The following is a 16,469-nucleotide window of genomic DNA, read 5'->3' on the forward strand; positions in this document are numbered from 1 at the left end:
TTGTTTTTGGTAAATCCCTCAGTTTTGATATATTACCCTAAATAAGAAGTACAGTGATAAGATACAGTGACATAGAGGAGTGTACAGGGACAACTCGAGGGCAAGAAATTTTCCCAAAGCGATAGGTACTGAACTACTAAAAGTCAAAGAAACTAATATTCTATTTTCAAGTTTCTATGACTTTAAAACATTTCAAAAATGAAGATTTCTTGTGGCCTTTTTAAGAGAATTTTATTTGAGTGGTTCTTACAAAGATTGTTGCAATATGAAAGTCATTTGTTTGATAGAAATATCAAGCTGTCTTGTCAAACACACTGAAGTAACCCAAAAATATATTTCAGAGCTCACAGAGCTTAAAAAGAGCAAAGATTATATGCAACCAGACAAAACCTATATCTGCATTTCCTATTTCTTGCTTAGACTGCTTTGCTTATCAGACTGTCACTAAACATCTTGAGGAAATGCAAGGATCATTTTGTTTGGAATCTTAAGACACACCAGAACACATAATATTTACAAAGAAACTTTTACAGATACATTAATTGAAAAAGATACCATCCAGAAATGTAACTTTGAAATCTCCTCTTCTTGCCAACTGATCAGAATGCAAGATGAGATGTTAATCAAACAGCCCTTTAGCTGTCTTGAATTTCCATACACTAAATGTGTATTCCAGAAACCTCTGCTGAAGCATTAGCCAAGTATCAACATTAGTGAAACGTGAACTGTAACTGCTGTGTAAAAAGTTAGGCTTCTGAAACATTAAAAACATTACATCCCTGTCTGCCTTTTTACATTAAGCACATTTGTTCCCCTAGAGCTATGCCTATAGATCCTTAATGTAATTTTCTACATGTACATTTAAAAGGCAGAACAAGAGAACAGCTTTGTATACAGTGGGATTTGCTAGTTAGGGAGAATGAGCACACTGCATTCCTGTTAACATTTTTATTTTTTCAAGGTAACAGGAATAGTATACAAATGACAGTAGACCCTTGCCTCTTTATTTTTATCTAAATAAAAGATAACTCAAGATGAATTCTCAAGAAAGAAAAAAAGCTATATACATAAGGGACTATTATCTTCCTTCATCGTCTACTTGGAACCAGTAGTTGTGTTGCTGTCATAGAATCAGGAAAGAGGTTGTGATAAGTTGGAAGAGGTACATATGCTGCTGTTATCATTTTACCTGTTGAAAGAAACAGATATGGTGGGTTAGCATCTTCACTTAGTTTTAGACCCTTAATAATAATCACTCAGAAAAAAAGATCAGACTCACCAGCAAACCACCTGCCATGCAAGGCATTGACAGCAGCAATAGCTGCAGCAATTGATGGGCACTTCACATACACATTGCCCTAAAATACAACCAAAAAAAAGGTTAGGGCGTTGCAATATACAACATGGATTCAAATAGGTTTATTCACGTTCCCTATAAAAAAAAGTGCTCTACAACTACGCAACTGTTTCACTAGCTAATATGTACACCTACAATTTTACTGAAAACCGTTTATTCCCCCAAAGACTGCCCCATATTATCTTTTCTCTATGACTGAAAACTGCTAAAGAATGAACCAAGATGCCAAGATATCATGGCAAGCTTTGAATACACATCACCAACACTGCTACACAATGGCCTGGTCTACTCTTCAATTATTTTGAAAGTGTCTTTATTTTGGAGGGTGTATATTTATTGAGGAAAAACCCAAAACTCTAAGACATAATATGATCATAATATGCTCCAAGTATGTGTGAAGATTAAGACACAAAAGAGAGTAACAACGTCCAATCTTTGTTTATTAAAAAGATCAAAATACCTGAGCTGAATTTTTGTCAACATAAATATGAATAACTCCTCCATGTTTATTACATTCTTCAATCACATCATCCTTAATCTCTGTATCCCATCCAACTTCTTCTTCTCTGTAAGAAAGTATGAAACTCTATTAGACACTATTCAAACTTATAAAATGTTACATATATTCTCTATATAAAAAATTATTTTAAACTGCATTCTTTTAATCTAAAAAAGTCACTGATATTAGCAGGTATGGGGCACTGGAGGAAATCAAAAGATAATATAAAACATTATTTCCAACCAAGCTTATAAATTTTTTTAACTCTAAATTACTGTTTAAATGGTTTATTGACATCTTTCAAATGATACTTATACCAATTTATCACCATTTCATAGCTAAAGCTAAAATAAAGAATTTGGTATTAACAGAAGAATACAAGAATTCCAGGCTCTTTCTTTGGTAAACAATGAACTAATACATAAACAATGCAAACAGCATGTTACAAATTATTACACTTACTATATGAAGCAGTATTTCATCAAATATATTGGCTGATATCAAATCAACCAAACAGAAAACCTACATTTACAGTGGAATATGGTGAGGTGTCACATTAACATTTCAGTCAAGGACGGACTGAATACACAACGGTGGTCTCATAAAATTGTAACAGCTGAAAAATTCCTATTGCCTAGTGCATCTGGAAGAAGACAGTCAAGAGGATCACCCATGACTTAAAAGCATCTTTGCTAGGGATGAGGAGGTCACAAAAATCAACAAGGCTGTGGTAAAGATGGCAAACGACTTTAACCTGGGTGAAGATGAGAATGAACACTGAGGAGCTCCCTAGAGGTGGTTCCTGAGGAATTGACTAATGGAGTTGTTGGTACTGGAACAGAAACACATAGCTCAGAAGCAGCAAGAGAAATTCACGGTGAAAGGTTTAACAGAAGCTTTTGCAGACCTCAACAAGCTCCTTAAGTTTAAAAACATGGATCCAAACACCAAAAGGTTTTCATTAATAGAGACGAATGCTCATGGTGCATTGTCTGCTTATAAGCAAATTTATGATGAAAGAAACCAACCAAGCAAACCACCAAGGACATATTTCTGAAAACAGTGACAACTCCTCAGCAGCCTCAGATACGTCCCTCATGAGATTTTCCAGAAAAAGGCATTGTTACCATAGGAGATGACAGCTCAATATACATGTTACTGCCCCTGAAGACCTTTCAATGGGACAAGATGCGGAGGTGGAAGACAATGATATTGATGATCCTGATGCCAATCCTTGGCTACTATGTCTTATTTTTTAACCAAAATAGTTTAAAAAGTTAAAAAAGAAAATAAGAGAAACAAGCTTACAGAATAAAGATATAAAGAAAATATTTATGTATAGCTATACAATCTTCGTGTTTTAAGCTAAGTGTTATTACAAAAGAGTTTAAAAATTTACATGTTTATAAACAAATACAGTTGTTTAGTTTATTATTGAAGAAAAATGATTTTTAAAAATTTTATTGTAACGTGAAGTGTATAGTGTTTATAACGTCTACAGTAGTATACAGTAATGTCCTAAGCCTTCACATTTACTCACTACTCACTCTCTGGTTCATCCAGAGAAACTTCTAGTCCTGCCAACTCCCTTCATGGTTAAGTGCCCTACAGGTGTACCCTTTTTTTAATCTTTTATACCGTATTTTTAGTGTAGCTTTTCTAGGTTTAGATACACAAATACTTACCATTGTGTTACAATTGCCTACAGTATTCAGTAAAGTAACATGCTGTGCAGGTTTGTACCTTAGGAGCAATAGGCTATACCATACAGCCTAGACGTATAGTAGGCTCTACCAATTAGGTGTATTTAAGTACACTCAACGATGTTCACACGATGATGACAATGCCTAACAATGCACATCTCGGAACACATCCCAGTCGATAAGCGACACATAACTATGTATTATAAACACGATCTATAAAACCAGTGAGAAGAGTTTGAACTGATTAATAAATGGCATTCCAATCACTGGTTAGGCACCGGGAAAGAAATATTCCTAATTCACAACATGCAATAATGAATAGAAGAAAAATTTAGAAGTTACTGTTCTGCTATTACACTGAAATAAAATTTCAAAGCTAAGAACTGGTAAAAAAGTAAACTGCTGACAAAAATAAATACAACTCAAACTTCATAAAAAATATTTATATATAAATGGAAAACATAAAATCTGCATAACTTTCAATTCAATTCCAATCTTACATCCAAAGGAAATAATTAGCAACGTGCATAACAATACTACAAGAATCAAAACTGTTGCACTGTCAATTATCAAATATACTGAAACAGCCTAAATATTAACTTAGAAAACTTAATATTACACCTTTCACAGTATACCCTTTTGAACTGGACCAAAGTATATTACTTACGTTTGAGGGTTAAACATGTTAGAGAGTTGGAAACACTGTGTTGCAAGAGGTTGAACAGAGGCAGCTGCAGCTAAAGCTGAAGCTAAAAAAAAAAAAAAAAAAGAGAGAGAGAAATTAGTTTCATAGAAAATGCATCAGAATATCCCTGATGAATAAGACAAACCCCAAACCACTAAATCCCAAGTATAAAACTAGGGGAGTCAGGCACTTCATTAATTTACCTTATTTAATAATGCTATCAAAGTATTTAATAGTACTCTATTTTAGTTTCCAGAAAACTGAGGCAACCTAATATTTGAAATGGCCAATCTTGAGTAAGTTGGGAGTTTTATTTTTAGAAGGAAAACTAAACTCTACATGTAAACAAAATTCATTCCATTAAACAAATATCAATACAATCAATCCAGAAAGGCAAAGGATCAAATGGAAGATTAATTTTGAAGAGCTGCTGGAGTTTATACCCTGAGAAGCAGGGGATGATGAAAATGATCTTTAAGACACCAAATAAATCTATATACCCTTATATTTGTTAGGTTTCTGCCCATAAATTTAGTTACATATTTTCTTTTAAATGTATGAACATAAAAAGATTGTTTTAAAAATAAGATGCATAAAATCATCCAAGCATTTAAGATTTAATATCCTAGAAATATAAATCCTATTAAAAAATCAAATTGCTATTTTTAAAATGTATTTTAGCACAAAAAAATAGCATTTATTATAGATTATAGAATATTCACTGGTAAAAATAAGAAACTACTGGACACTGTAATATTTAGAAGCAACATTTAAAGCCCATATTGGTTTTAATCTTGAAGTGAGAGCATTTTCCAGGACAGCTGCTCCACTGCTTTCATGTCATTTACAAAACATTACCAGTAGCTGTTACAGAACTCACCGTAATCATAATATTTGACCAAATTTCATCCCAATACATAACAACAACAAACAAAGCTAAGGATAAAACAGTGCATTAGAAATTATAGTAATTAAAATGAACGATCACCTGAGGAAGTATCAGAAATATTCCAGTAAGCAAAAATTAGGGCTGTGCATGAAATACATCGTAAAAAAATGACTGTTTCTAGTAGAATTACAAGTGCTTTTTGCTTCTTTATATTTTACTTCAATAAACAAGTATTTTTCCTTAATAAGGCTTTGTATTAAAATAAAAAGGCTAAACTAACATCTCAAATTCTACTGGGGAAAGTTAAAGATGAAAGCATGCTCGTATTACAATTAATAAAAATGAAGCCCACTGTGTACCTTATCATATCATAAACAAATGGAAGTATGCTTGGAAAATACACTGGAAGGTCATTACAAAACAACTGAGCATGACTTTTTCCAATTTCTCAAATTAACTATGATAATATAAATTACCACGCATACCGAAAAATATTTAGAAAATGTATGATATAAACATTCTGGTTCAAACCTAGGTAAATGCAGAACACAATGAACTCAGCATAGAAATACAGCTAATAGGAGAATCTACTAGCTCTACTTTTTAAAATCTGTTAGGAAAAAAAGAATTGAGTAAAATTGTCCCAACTGTTGGAAAAGTTAAAATGTTTAATTCCCGACTATCAAGGAACATGGTAGACCTTTCTCACACAGAATCATTTCCCTAAATGACCAAGGATATCCTATAAAAGATGAATACCAAATTTGACAATAGTAAAATGATCTAGCAAATGGCAGAGATTTACTTGAAAATTAAGAACAGCCTACTTTATAAATCATTTCAATCTCTGAAATCTGAGTGCAATTTATTTCTGGATAATCTTCTCAAGGCTTGGTACTGGTTTATACAAATCAGTGGAGGTACAGTCAGTTTTCCTAACTTTCCTATTAAATTCAGACTCCATGTTCTAAAGGATTTGTCTACTAAACTAACAAATTTCATTTTCTGACTTCTATATAAAACTTATGAACAATCAGAAGACAAAGATAAGCATACAAGGCTGAAAATAATTTTGAGCAAGCTAAAGCAAAAAAGCACGAACATTTTTGTTTTCTTTATCCATGTAATTGTAATGATTTAGATTAGGCCTCTGAAACATACATTACCACATAGCTTACTGTGTATACACCACTATGTCATTCTGTGAAAATTGGGTTCAAAATACAAACTATAATATGATACACTAAATATAAACAACTATGTTTTACTACATTTACATCTATTTCAAAGACAAATAAAAAGCTCAACTCACCTTCAGTCTGTTGGGAAAGTCTTGTTTGCAAATCTATAACAAAAGAGAATTCTACAGCTCAGTGCAGGAACAATGAAGAGCCTCAACTAACAGGGTAAATGTCAGGAAAGCATTAATAAAAGAGGACTACAGTAGCAGGGTTTATCAAAATGAACTTCTAGTAAAACCTGGCAGCCAAACCTCCTTCCCCATTCCTCATTGACAAGGCTTTGGGGCCTTTTTCTTTCATCCTATTCTAGGAAACTTACTCATGCCTCTATGCCTCTCTCTTCCTATTCCTAGTACTCTTCCATATCTCAAATTCATTCCACTATACTACTCTTGACATGGGAATAATGGGAAATGGGGAAAGGGAAGCACACCGGTCAGAAAATGCATGAAAACCCTGATCTTGAGAATTCAATTCCAAGTACTTGGGATATTCAACTATTTACTGTTCTATCAGTAGCAGTAAGCATTTTAAACTTTAAAAGTTTATAGTAAAATGTAAACACTGCAACACTACATGTCAAACAGCTGTAAACACTTCAAATAATCCGCCAATTAAGTAGTAGGACTATCACCAGTGGGAAAGACACCATTCTAGCTATTAAAAGTATACATTATTTAAGTGCTTTTAAGATTTAAATCATCAGGTCCAGCCCAGAAGGTTGAGTTTTATGAGGGTCTGGTTTCCTTGGCCTAGTCTGGAAATTTAATGAGGCAGGAATGAAATTTAATCAGGTTTAATATAATCTATGAAGTACAAGAAAAATTTAAGCATCTAGTCAATGTTAAAAATAAACAGAATGGGGATTCAGAATTAAAAAATAAACAGAATGGGGATTTTCACCAATCTGTTTTCTGATACTATCATCATTAACATTTCTACATTGGAAGACAAGAGAAAGCTGCTAGCAAGTGAAAACAGCAGCAAGTCTGAATGGTAAAGAAGATGCCATAGTGTTGTAAAGCTATCTTGAAATTACAGAAACATACTACATGGAAATTATTTAGATTTAGTAACATCATTTTCAGTAACGTGTGATTCAAATGCAAGACTTCATTATCATTTGGGTTTCCTGCTGAATACAGAATATGATCATAAAACATGGGCAAAAATGAAAAGGGATCTGCAGGCCAACTTATATCGGGATCTAAGAATACCTGGGTCCTATGTGATGAAAATTGGCATCTCAGGGAGTTGAAGAAATTTAACTGGTGTGTACTCAGGGAACTTGAAGATATGACCATAGGAATACTATCAATAAACTTTAAATTATAACACAATTGTCTTTATCCCCCTTAAAATGGTAAAAAATGTACAGACACCAGAAAGTCATACTATTTTAAGTATATATAAATCCCTATCCAACTTTCAAAAATTACTTTTCAGTCGTTTGTGACAAGTTAGGAAACAAAAGCATGGGTTTCATAAAGATAAGAACTCTAACCTATCTTAGGAACTGTTAAACTTCCAGAATAAGACATGAAGATATAATGATGACCCACCCCTGCTTTCAAAAAACAACTTTAAAGGACTTAGAGGATAAGAGCCTCAAACACATTAACGCTCAGCAATTTATTTAATTTCAAAAAGGAATGTGTAAAGTTTTAACGATGTCCCAGTTACATAAATAATTACCTAAAAATTTAGTGTTGATTATTGTAAAGTCAGAAGCAATCGCAATTTATGGGAAGTGTAGGAAAACAGAATCAAACTTTAAAATGAGGTCTATAAACACTAAAAAGGGCAAATATAATCCACAGATAACTAAATGGTTATTTTCAGCAATCCATACAGACATTTAGAAATAGCTGATCACAATCAGTAAGCCTGTACACAGTGGCTGTCCAGGGATGTGTAATCATAATCATGCAAAATAGAAAAAATAATGGCTGAGGATAGTAGGGATGCCTAACATGGAAAAACCTTCAATTAGTTGAAGACAGTATTTATGAAGATCAAATCAACATTATTTGATATAGCATCCAGAATATAACATAAGATTGTTTAGAAATGACTCAAATGTCACTGCATCAAATCCCTGAAAGGAGGGAACAAATCTTGTTCACTAGCATCTAATGCAATACCTAGAATATGGTAAACAATCAAGCATTTTCAAAATTATGGAAATGATCTGAACAATAGGAAGTAATTCAAAGATACTGATTTCACATTAAACAATAACTTTCAAACCACTGACTAGGATGTATTTCTGGAAGTGATGGGTGTTTCCTTTAATATCTTCAATTACAGCAAGTGGCATTCTATGACTACTTGTTCACTGTAAAGAAATTAAATGTCTAATACTTGTTTAAAAAGTCAAAATAAAAAAAACAGTAATTCAGGGATACTTGGGGAGTCATCAAATGACCCAAATACAGAAATGCATTAAGGGTTATGAGTTTTCTTCTTGTAAGGACATACTGGCATAATTTTGTCAGAAATTCTGCAGAATAACTACCTATCAGATTTCAAAATAAATCATACGATTTGGCAGGAAGGACAAGAATCTAAAGGCAGGTTTTCTAAAGGTACTCACAAACTTCTGGATATCCACTAAAAACAAAACAATGAAAATCCTCTCTCTCTAAAAATAAAGAATAATGTAAAAGTAGAAAGGGTCCTCTCCTCTCCTTTAATTAGATAATGAGCTTTCGATTTAAAAGGTAAGCATGAAGTAACCAATGGACCTTTCTATATATTCAGATGCAGTACCGTGATTTACATATTTTACATATTCTCAGAGTCTCATTTTATAGATAAGATCAAAGGACCAATTCATGATAGAAACTGCCATATTTTTCTTGGGGTAAGTATTTCTTGCCATCCGAAGTCCAAAATACAAATGGTTCTTCTTAGATGTTCTAAAAGCAAGTCTTCAACATTTCAAGGTTAAATACTATTCTAGCTCATAGATTAGGGTTAATATCAAGGTTTATAAAAGCAAATTTCAGATAACTAAATTAAGCCATAAGAGAGGAGAACAATGTGTTTCATAAAGTGAATCCTTTGGTACATAATTATAATAAACATTTCTCTCCTCTTTTCCTGCTCTCTCAAGAAACTTCATTCTCTAACTCAACAACTCAAAAAAGTATGCATTACTTAGCAGTTTTCTCTTCACTCTTGATATTGCAATTATTTTATTAAAGGTTGATTTAAAGGCCTTGTTTTCCGAACTCGCACATTAAAAAGAAACATTTTTTTCTTTAAAGCAATATAAGCTTTTTGGTCTTTAATGACAGTGATGTATTTAAAAAGGTCTAACTTACAAATTTCAACTAAACCTTGGTGTGCAGGGTTCAAAAATACCCTGACAGCTTACTATGATTACTGGATAATTCTGTCCTATATCTCCACTTCCTTATATGAAGTCTTGAAATGTACAGGCTAAAAGTACTTGATGAATTGAATTCTCAGTAAGTCCTTTTAAATGCAAAAATTTGGCAAATTTTCGAATTAGGTGGAAAAAACAACGATTTCAAATTAGAAAAGATTCAATTCCTACCTGCCACAGCACCAAATGCCAAAGAGCCACTCATCTGTAGAGCTTGCTGTGCTGCTGGTGGGATCTGCAAACCTGTACCTGTAAAAGAGTAAGTCTTAAAGTCCTTATTGTATTAAGAGCACAAAAACCTAGTTTTCTGTATGCATACTACCAAAGTCACTTCACTAAAACAAATTACAAGGAGGCCACAGAATAAGAGCTGCAACTGAATTTATTCTCGGGTAAGGAATCCTGTAACTTAAGCTGTGGTACTCAAAATGCACCACCATAAAGTAGATTCTATTAGAACTTTAAGGCAAGGAAGTTCATCTATAATTTTAAATTGCATGTGCTGCTCAAGGATAACAGCAAATCCAACAAAGAAATAATCATTTCCAATTATTAGTCCGCACAGTTACCTTTCTCATTACCATACCCACAATAAATCATTCACAACACTAGTAAAAACTTACCCTCTGCAAGTCTTGCCATTAACTGGAGACGACCAGTTGTTCCCAAGTCAATTCCAGTCCTTTCCAGTTCATCACTGTCTAGAAATGAGCTAGCACTGGAAGCATCAGTACGTTCAGTAACATGACCAACTTTCATTGGCCTTCCTGCTAACTCGAATCCATTAAGTTGTTCCAAAGCCTTCTTGGCACATTCTGAATCAGAAAACTATATAATTGAGAGACAGGGTAAAAAGTCCCAAATATTAGTTAACACGTATAACCAAGGTAAGGAAATGCTTACTTATTAAGTCTAGTTTATGCAACAGCTACAGCTAGGCGGATGGTAAGTTATAAATTTCAAGCTGCAAGTAATATAATCTACATGATTAGATCACAAGCTCATGCAAATAACAGTTGTTGAAGTGGTAGTTTAAATAACAAGATATTTATCAAGTAAGGACACCTATTTTGGGGAATGGAATCTTAGTTACAAAAGGTGAAAAGTAATTTTTCAATCAAACCCTTTTGAATGCTCTGGGATAAACTAAAAGGATGCTTTTTTCCCTCATAAAAGTGAACTACTCAGAAACACAAGGAGTTCACCCAGATGTTTTTTCTTTTTTTGAGGAAGATTAGCCCTGATGGGCTGCCAATCCTCTTCTTTTTGCTGAGGAAGGTTGGTCCTGAGCTAACATCTCTGCCCATCTTCCTCTATTTTATATGTGGGATGCTTGACACAGCACGGGTTGATAAGTGGTGCAAAGGTCCACACCCGGGATCCTAACTGGCTTAATCCCCGGGTGGCCGAAGCGGAATGTGCAAATTTAATTGCTGCACCACCATGCCAGCCTGAGATGTTATTTTTAACACACAACTTCAGGTCATGTTTTACTGCCAATAAAATCAGTAAAATTCTTAATTCTAGGATGCAGACACAATAAATCTCTAACTCACACACTCTGGTTTTAAGTTTAATGGAAGAAAGGAACATATTGCCATCAACTCCATAGCTAATCTTTCATCAGTACGTTTAAATGTTCAAAAATAAACCTTTTTCTGTTATTGAGATGGGAAAAATTACAAATAGTTATAAAATAGAAAACATTAAGACACACACACGGCACCATATAAACTTACATAATCTAACTTTGCATACAGATCACTAAATCAAAGAAAATATTTCATATTTAATTGATATTAAAAAATTTAAAAATGCTTTGCAAAACATGTCTTGTTTACATATATTTAGTAGTATTCTCATGAAAACGTGCCCACTGACCAAATACTCAAGCAGTAAACCCTATAATATACAACACTAAATTCTTTAGGTACTAAGTAGGATGAAATACTCAAATTAACATTACATGTAAAATCCCCTGACCACATCACTTTTCTAGGGGGAAAAAGGGGGAATGACCCACACTAATGTTCTTAGAAACAAAATAAAATGTTGGTGAGTTAACAGTTTTAGAAATGACTTTTCTCCTTTCACAAGTACATACTAAAGTAGATAAAATCCCAATAACCAATGAAACAGATTCTCTACCACTATAGAAGAGTTTTAAATTCTACTGAAATTTGGATAGAAGACACACAGATTCCTGATGAAAATTGGGACCTATCTGTATTTTAAACTAAAAATATCCGTTTCCAGCAACTTCCAAGGTCATAATATCATACTTTTGAAAAACTGCTATCATGTAGTTGGATTCCATCATGAAATAACACATTAAAGAATTTACTTTTAAAAGGGCACCTCTATTCACAATTACCCAGCCCTGTGGTCTAGTAGTTAAGATTCGACAATCTCACCACCGTGGCCCAGGTTGGTTTCCTGGTCATGGAACCACACCACCTGCCTGTTAGTTGTGACTGCCTGATGCTGTGATGCTGAAGCTAGGCTGCCAGTATTTCAAATACGGGCAGAGTCACCCACGGTGGACAGGTTTCAGCAGAACTTCCAGACTAGGAAGAAGGACGGGGCCAGACACTTCTGGAAAGATTGGCCAAGAAAACTTTATGAATAGCAGCAGAGCATTCTCTGATATACCACCAAAAGGTGAGAGGATGGTGCAAAAAGACCAAGCAGGTTTCCACTCTGCTGTACTCAGGATCACTATGAATCACAATTGACTCAAGGGCACTAAAAACTACCATTCACAATTATTCCAGCTGCAATCTCATTTCCTAATCAGGGACTAGGCTTAGACGGTTAGCCAAACACTTTAATAAGGTAATCCTGGTGGTAGTTGTGAGGTATGTACATATAAAAAGGATTTTAAGTAAAAAAGAACTCCAAGAGACCTTCCTTCAACTGACAAAAGTGTGTCATAAAAGAGTCACAGACTGAAAAAGTCATAAAGGAATCACAGACTTCAATTATATGAAGAGTTGGCTACACAAACTGACCACATACAGGGAATTAGTAAACTCATTAAATAAACTTTCACAATTAAAGGACCCTTACTGCTAGTAAGAAATGATTACTAATCGACAAACCAATTTAAACCATTTGAAAATATTAACCATGACTCCTTCCCCACACTATCAGTAACTAATGAAGTTTTACTAAGCTACTTAGATCACGTCAATCACGGAAACAGCTCACCGTAATAAATCCATATCCCTTCGATCGACCAGTTTCACTATCCATCATGAGCTGGATACTTTCAATCTGAAAACAAAAAGCACAATTATTATGTAAGTGAAAAGAAGGGAGGAAAAATATTTTTATTCCTTGAAACAGGACTGAAAAATCACCTCTCCCCCTAAAAAAAAAAAATCACTGAAAATATAGCACAAGCCCCTCATGCCCAAAAACATGTTCTAAAGGCATGGAAAGTCCCAAATAAGAACTTACACACTGGGGGACAGGAAAAAGAATAGGAAAAATCTTAAATCTTTTGCCTCAAAATCAAACCACTAAGAATCAAAGTCCATTTCTTTGTGAAATACAATCAAGTTAGAAACAAAATCAACACCTTTTTGTTTCCTTTCCATTATCCTAAAAACACGAGACTAATTCTCAATAATACAACACATGATAGATGGCCCAAAATGTTGGAATAACTAAAAATATCAGACGTATGGGGCCGGCCGTGTGGCCAAGTGGTTAAGTTCGTTCGCTCCACTGCGGCGGCCCAGGGTTTTGCTAGTTCAGATGTTGGGCGCGGACATGGCACCGCTCGTCAGGCCACGTTGAGGCGGCATCCCACATCCCACGACTAGAAGGACCCGCAATTAAAATATATACAACTATGTACTAGGGGTCTTTGGGGAGGAAAAGGAAAAATAAAATCTTTAAAAATATATATATATTAGATGTGGTTACAGTTGCACAACTCTGTGAATATACTAAAAAGCAATGAATTGTTCACTTTAAAAGGATGAATTGTATGCTTTGTGAATTAAAACACTATATTCTAAATAAATCTGTCCATACGTAGAAAGCATGAAAAAGCACCCATATATTCTATTTCTTCATGTTCTGGTAGTTTCAGGAATGTATTCTTTTTTGTAATGACTGACTAACCCATACAATTATGATTTGTGCACCACTAGTATATTTTCAATAAATAATCTCAACAGCCTAACTTTTACCATTGTTGACACTTAAAACAGTTTACCAAACAGGTTGAATGGGCTAATCAAAGAAAATCAAAGGTATATCCAAGGGCAATGAAGTAGTAGTGAGAAAGATACAGCAGGACCCAAGATTGTTATTCACGGCCATACAATGAATCTTCTAAACCAGAGCCCAGCCTACTATTAATATTTATTTTAAAATGTCTAATCTGAAATGAGGACAAACTGGACAGAAACATGAACAATCTAATTCCTTAATTTAGTAAGAAGGTTCTCTACCTACCCCTAAATTTTGAGTAAGAAAACGATCACACAAGAAAAAAATATATCTCTTGCTTCGAATGCACAGTACACTTTTATAATTCATGTTGATTTCTTTAAATGATTGATTCTAATAATTACTATGCATTTCACTCTAGCATGATAAACGTTAATAAATTCTATCTTCAAATGATACCTTGTCTCAGGGGAACTATCTTTAAGTTATCACAAATACCTTATAGAACCACCCTCTCCCACCTTAATACTAATCTCACAGAAACATGACAAGCGAGATACACAGAAATTATTATACAATTATATTTGGTTCAATAATCTATTAAGGATCCACTGAAGAAACTGAGACTTACCCTTCCAAAGGGCTCAAAGATCCCCCGAAGCATATCTTCAGTTATGTTAAAGTGTAATGAGCCCACATAAAGCCTCATAGGTCCAGCACTTCCCTTTTGTAAATTGTTTGCCATTGCTGCAGCTCTGTTTTTTTCCGCCTACAAATTAGAGAAGACAAAATGCACATCACACAGCAGAAACCCAAATCATTTTAAACAGAGCAGTAAATCCCACTCACAGCACAGGCTTGCTTAGTGATAACTTATGTAAAGATTAGTGATGAAACTATGCTAAGTGTAACAAATCATATAAGAGGACAAATACTCTGATTCCACTCAATGTGACCGTGATTAATGGCACTGAATCATACACTTAAAATGGTTAAAGTGTCAAGTTTTTAGATAAAAATATTTTACTTAATATGATATATATTTTTACCATAATAAAAAAAGTTAAAAGGTTTTAACAGCACGTGCAAAAGTTATATATAAAGCAATCATACCCTGCATTTATCCATAAAATGAATCAATCATAAAACTATTTTATGCCATCAGAAGAGGCATCCTGATATCAGACGTGCTAAATGTGGAAAATAAGATTGTTTCTAGGACTATTAAATAAATTAATTACTCATTAAAATTAAAGTACTTGTTTTTTTTTTTGAGGAAGATTAGCCCTGAGCTAACTACTGCCAATCCTCTTCTTTTTGCTGAGGAAGCGTGGCCCTGAGCTAACATCCATGCACATCTTCCTCTACTTTATATGTGGGACGCCTACCACAGCATGGCTTGCCAAGTGGTGCCATGTCCACAAGCGGGATCCAAACCGGCGAACCCCCGTCCACAAAAGTGGAACGTGTGAACTTAACCGCTGCACCACCAGGCCGGCCCCTGAAGTACTCTTTTAATTTGATACTTCTCAGCCCTTTGTCACGCCAATCCACACACTACTAGGTTGGTCCTCCTCCATCATACAAAGTGAATTAAACCATGATTCCTCACTTTTCCTAACAACTATTTTCCTCTTATTTACATAGAATCAAGTGATAAACATCTAATATTAAGTATCCCCAAACATCAAATAGGACCTATTACTGCCTTTTAGAGATGACAGAAGCTGGTAAGTAATTTGACCACGGTTACATACAGCTTGTTAGCAATGAAACTGGAATTTCAAGTCAGATCTGATTACAAACCTTGGGCACACCTTTATAAAATTATGTAAGTTTGATCAAGTAACCAGATTATTTAGCAGTTATGGATTACTTGTTCTAGTGGTTTGAAAAGCATGAAATACATGACCATTGTATTTGTACTGCTCAAAAATATTCTTTAAATCTTATATTATCCATTTAAAAAAACCAAGTTATCAAGTAGTAATAGAAATCACTAACTTGTTTCTTAGTACAAATAAGTACTGATGAGGAATCCTAATACTTTCATATTATGTACTGAAAAGGAGGACACATCCCAGTTTTTCCACATCGAAGTATCAGCAAAGAGGAACTAAATCATTATTTGGATTATCTTACAAGATATTCTCAAAATTAGTTTGAAAGATCTCCTTTTCAAGAAATACTAGAACTGATAGCTGTTCAAATTATTCTTAACACTATATAAAATCTTATACAAGTGTTTTTATAAAACAGTGAAAATATTAAATATATTAAAATGTCATAACCCCTCCATCTGAAAGACAGCAAGGGAAAAACATGTTCTTACATGCTGCCATCCCCAATTAATAAATCACAAATCAATAAAATTCTAGACCAAGTTCTCAAGTCTTTTTCATGTAATAGCTATTTACAACTTATATTAAGAGAGAACAGGATGCCACTGAGGATACACTATTATCAAAGGAATGAAGGCAAAGTTAAAAAAACAATGCTATCCTGAGAACATGTGT

At 34.0% G+C, this 16,469-nt stretch overlaps 1 protein-coding gene across 10 annotated transcripts in view; it reads right to left on the reverse strand.

Moving 5' to 3' along the window:
• Positions 1 to 205: 205 nt before the first annotated feature.
• The window catches only part of RBM39 (RNA binding motif protein 39), a 29,594-nt gene continuing 13,330 nt past the window's right edge, over positions 206 to 16,469 (reverse strand). For 8 of the 10 annotated variants that reach the window (XM_014850783.3, XM_014850785.3, XM_070485817.1 and 5 more), the window contains 9 exons: positions 14,585 to 14,722; positions 12,979 to 13,044; positions 10,392 to 10,596; positions 9,940 to 10,017; positions 6,446 to 6,496; positions 4,227 to 4,308; positions 1,818 to 1,923; positions 1,280 to 1,358; positions 206 to 1,189 (listed from right to left, as the gene is read on the reverse strand). In XM_014850783.3, the coding sequence (XP_014706269.1) occupies positions 1,089 to 1,189; positions 1,280 to 1,358; positions 1,818 to 1,923; positions 4,227 to 4,308; positions 6,446 to 6,496; positions 9,940 to 10,017; positions 10,392 to 10,596; positions 12,979 to 13,044; positions 14,585 to 14,722 (906 nt within the window). In that variant the 3' untranslated portion in view covers positions 206 to 1,088. The remainder of the gene's footprint in view (positions 1,190 to 1,279; positions 1,359 to 1,817; positions 1,924 to 4,226; positions 4,309 to 6,445; positions 6,497 to 9,939; positions 10,018 to 10,391; positions 10,597 to 12,978; positions 13,045 to 14,584; positions 14,723 to 16,469) is intronic. The other 2 variants (XM_014850786.3, XM_014850784.3) reach the window with 1 other exon arrangement.

Source organism: Equus asinus, chromosome 15 (assembly GCF_041296235.1).
Source record: "Equus asinus isolate D_3611 breed Donkey chromosome 15, EquAss-T2T_v2, whole genome shotgun sequence".
Lineage (NCBI taxonomy): Eukaryota > Metazoa > Chordata > Mammalia > Perissodactyla > Equidae > Equus > Equus asinus.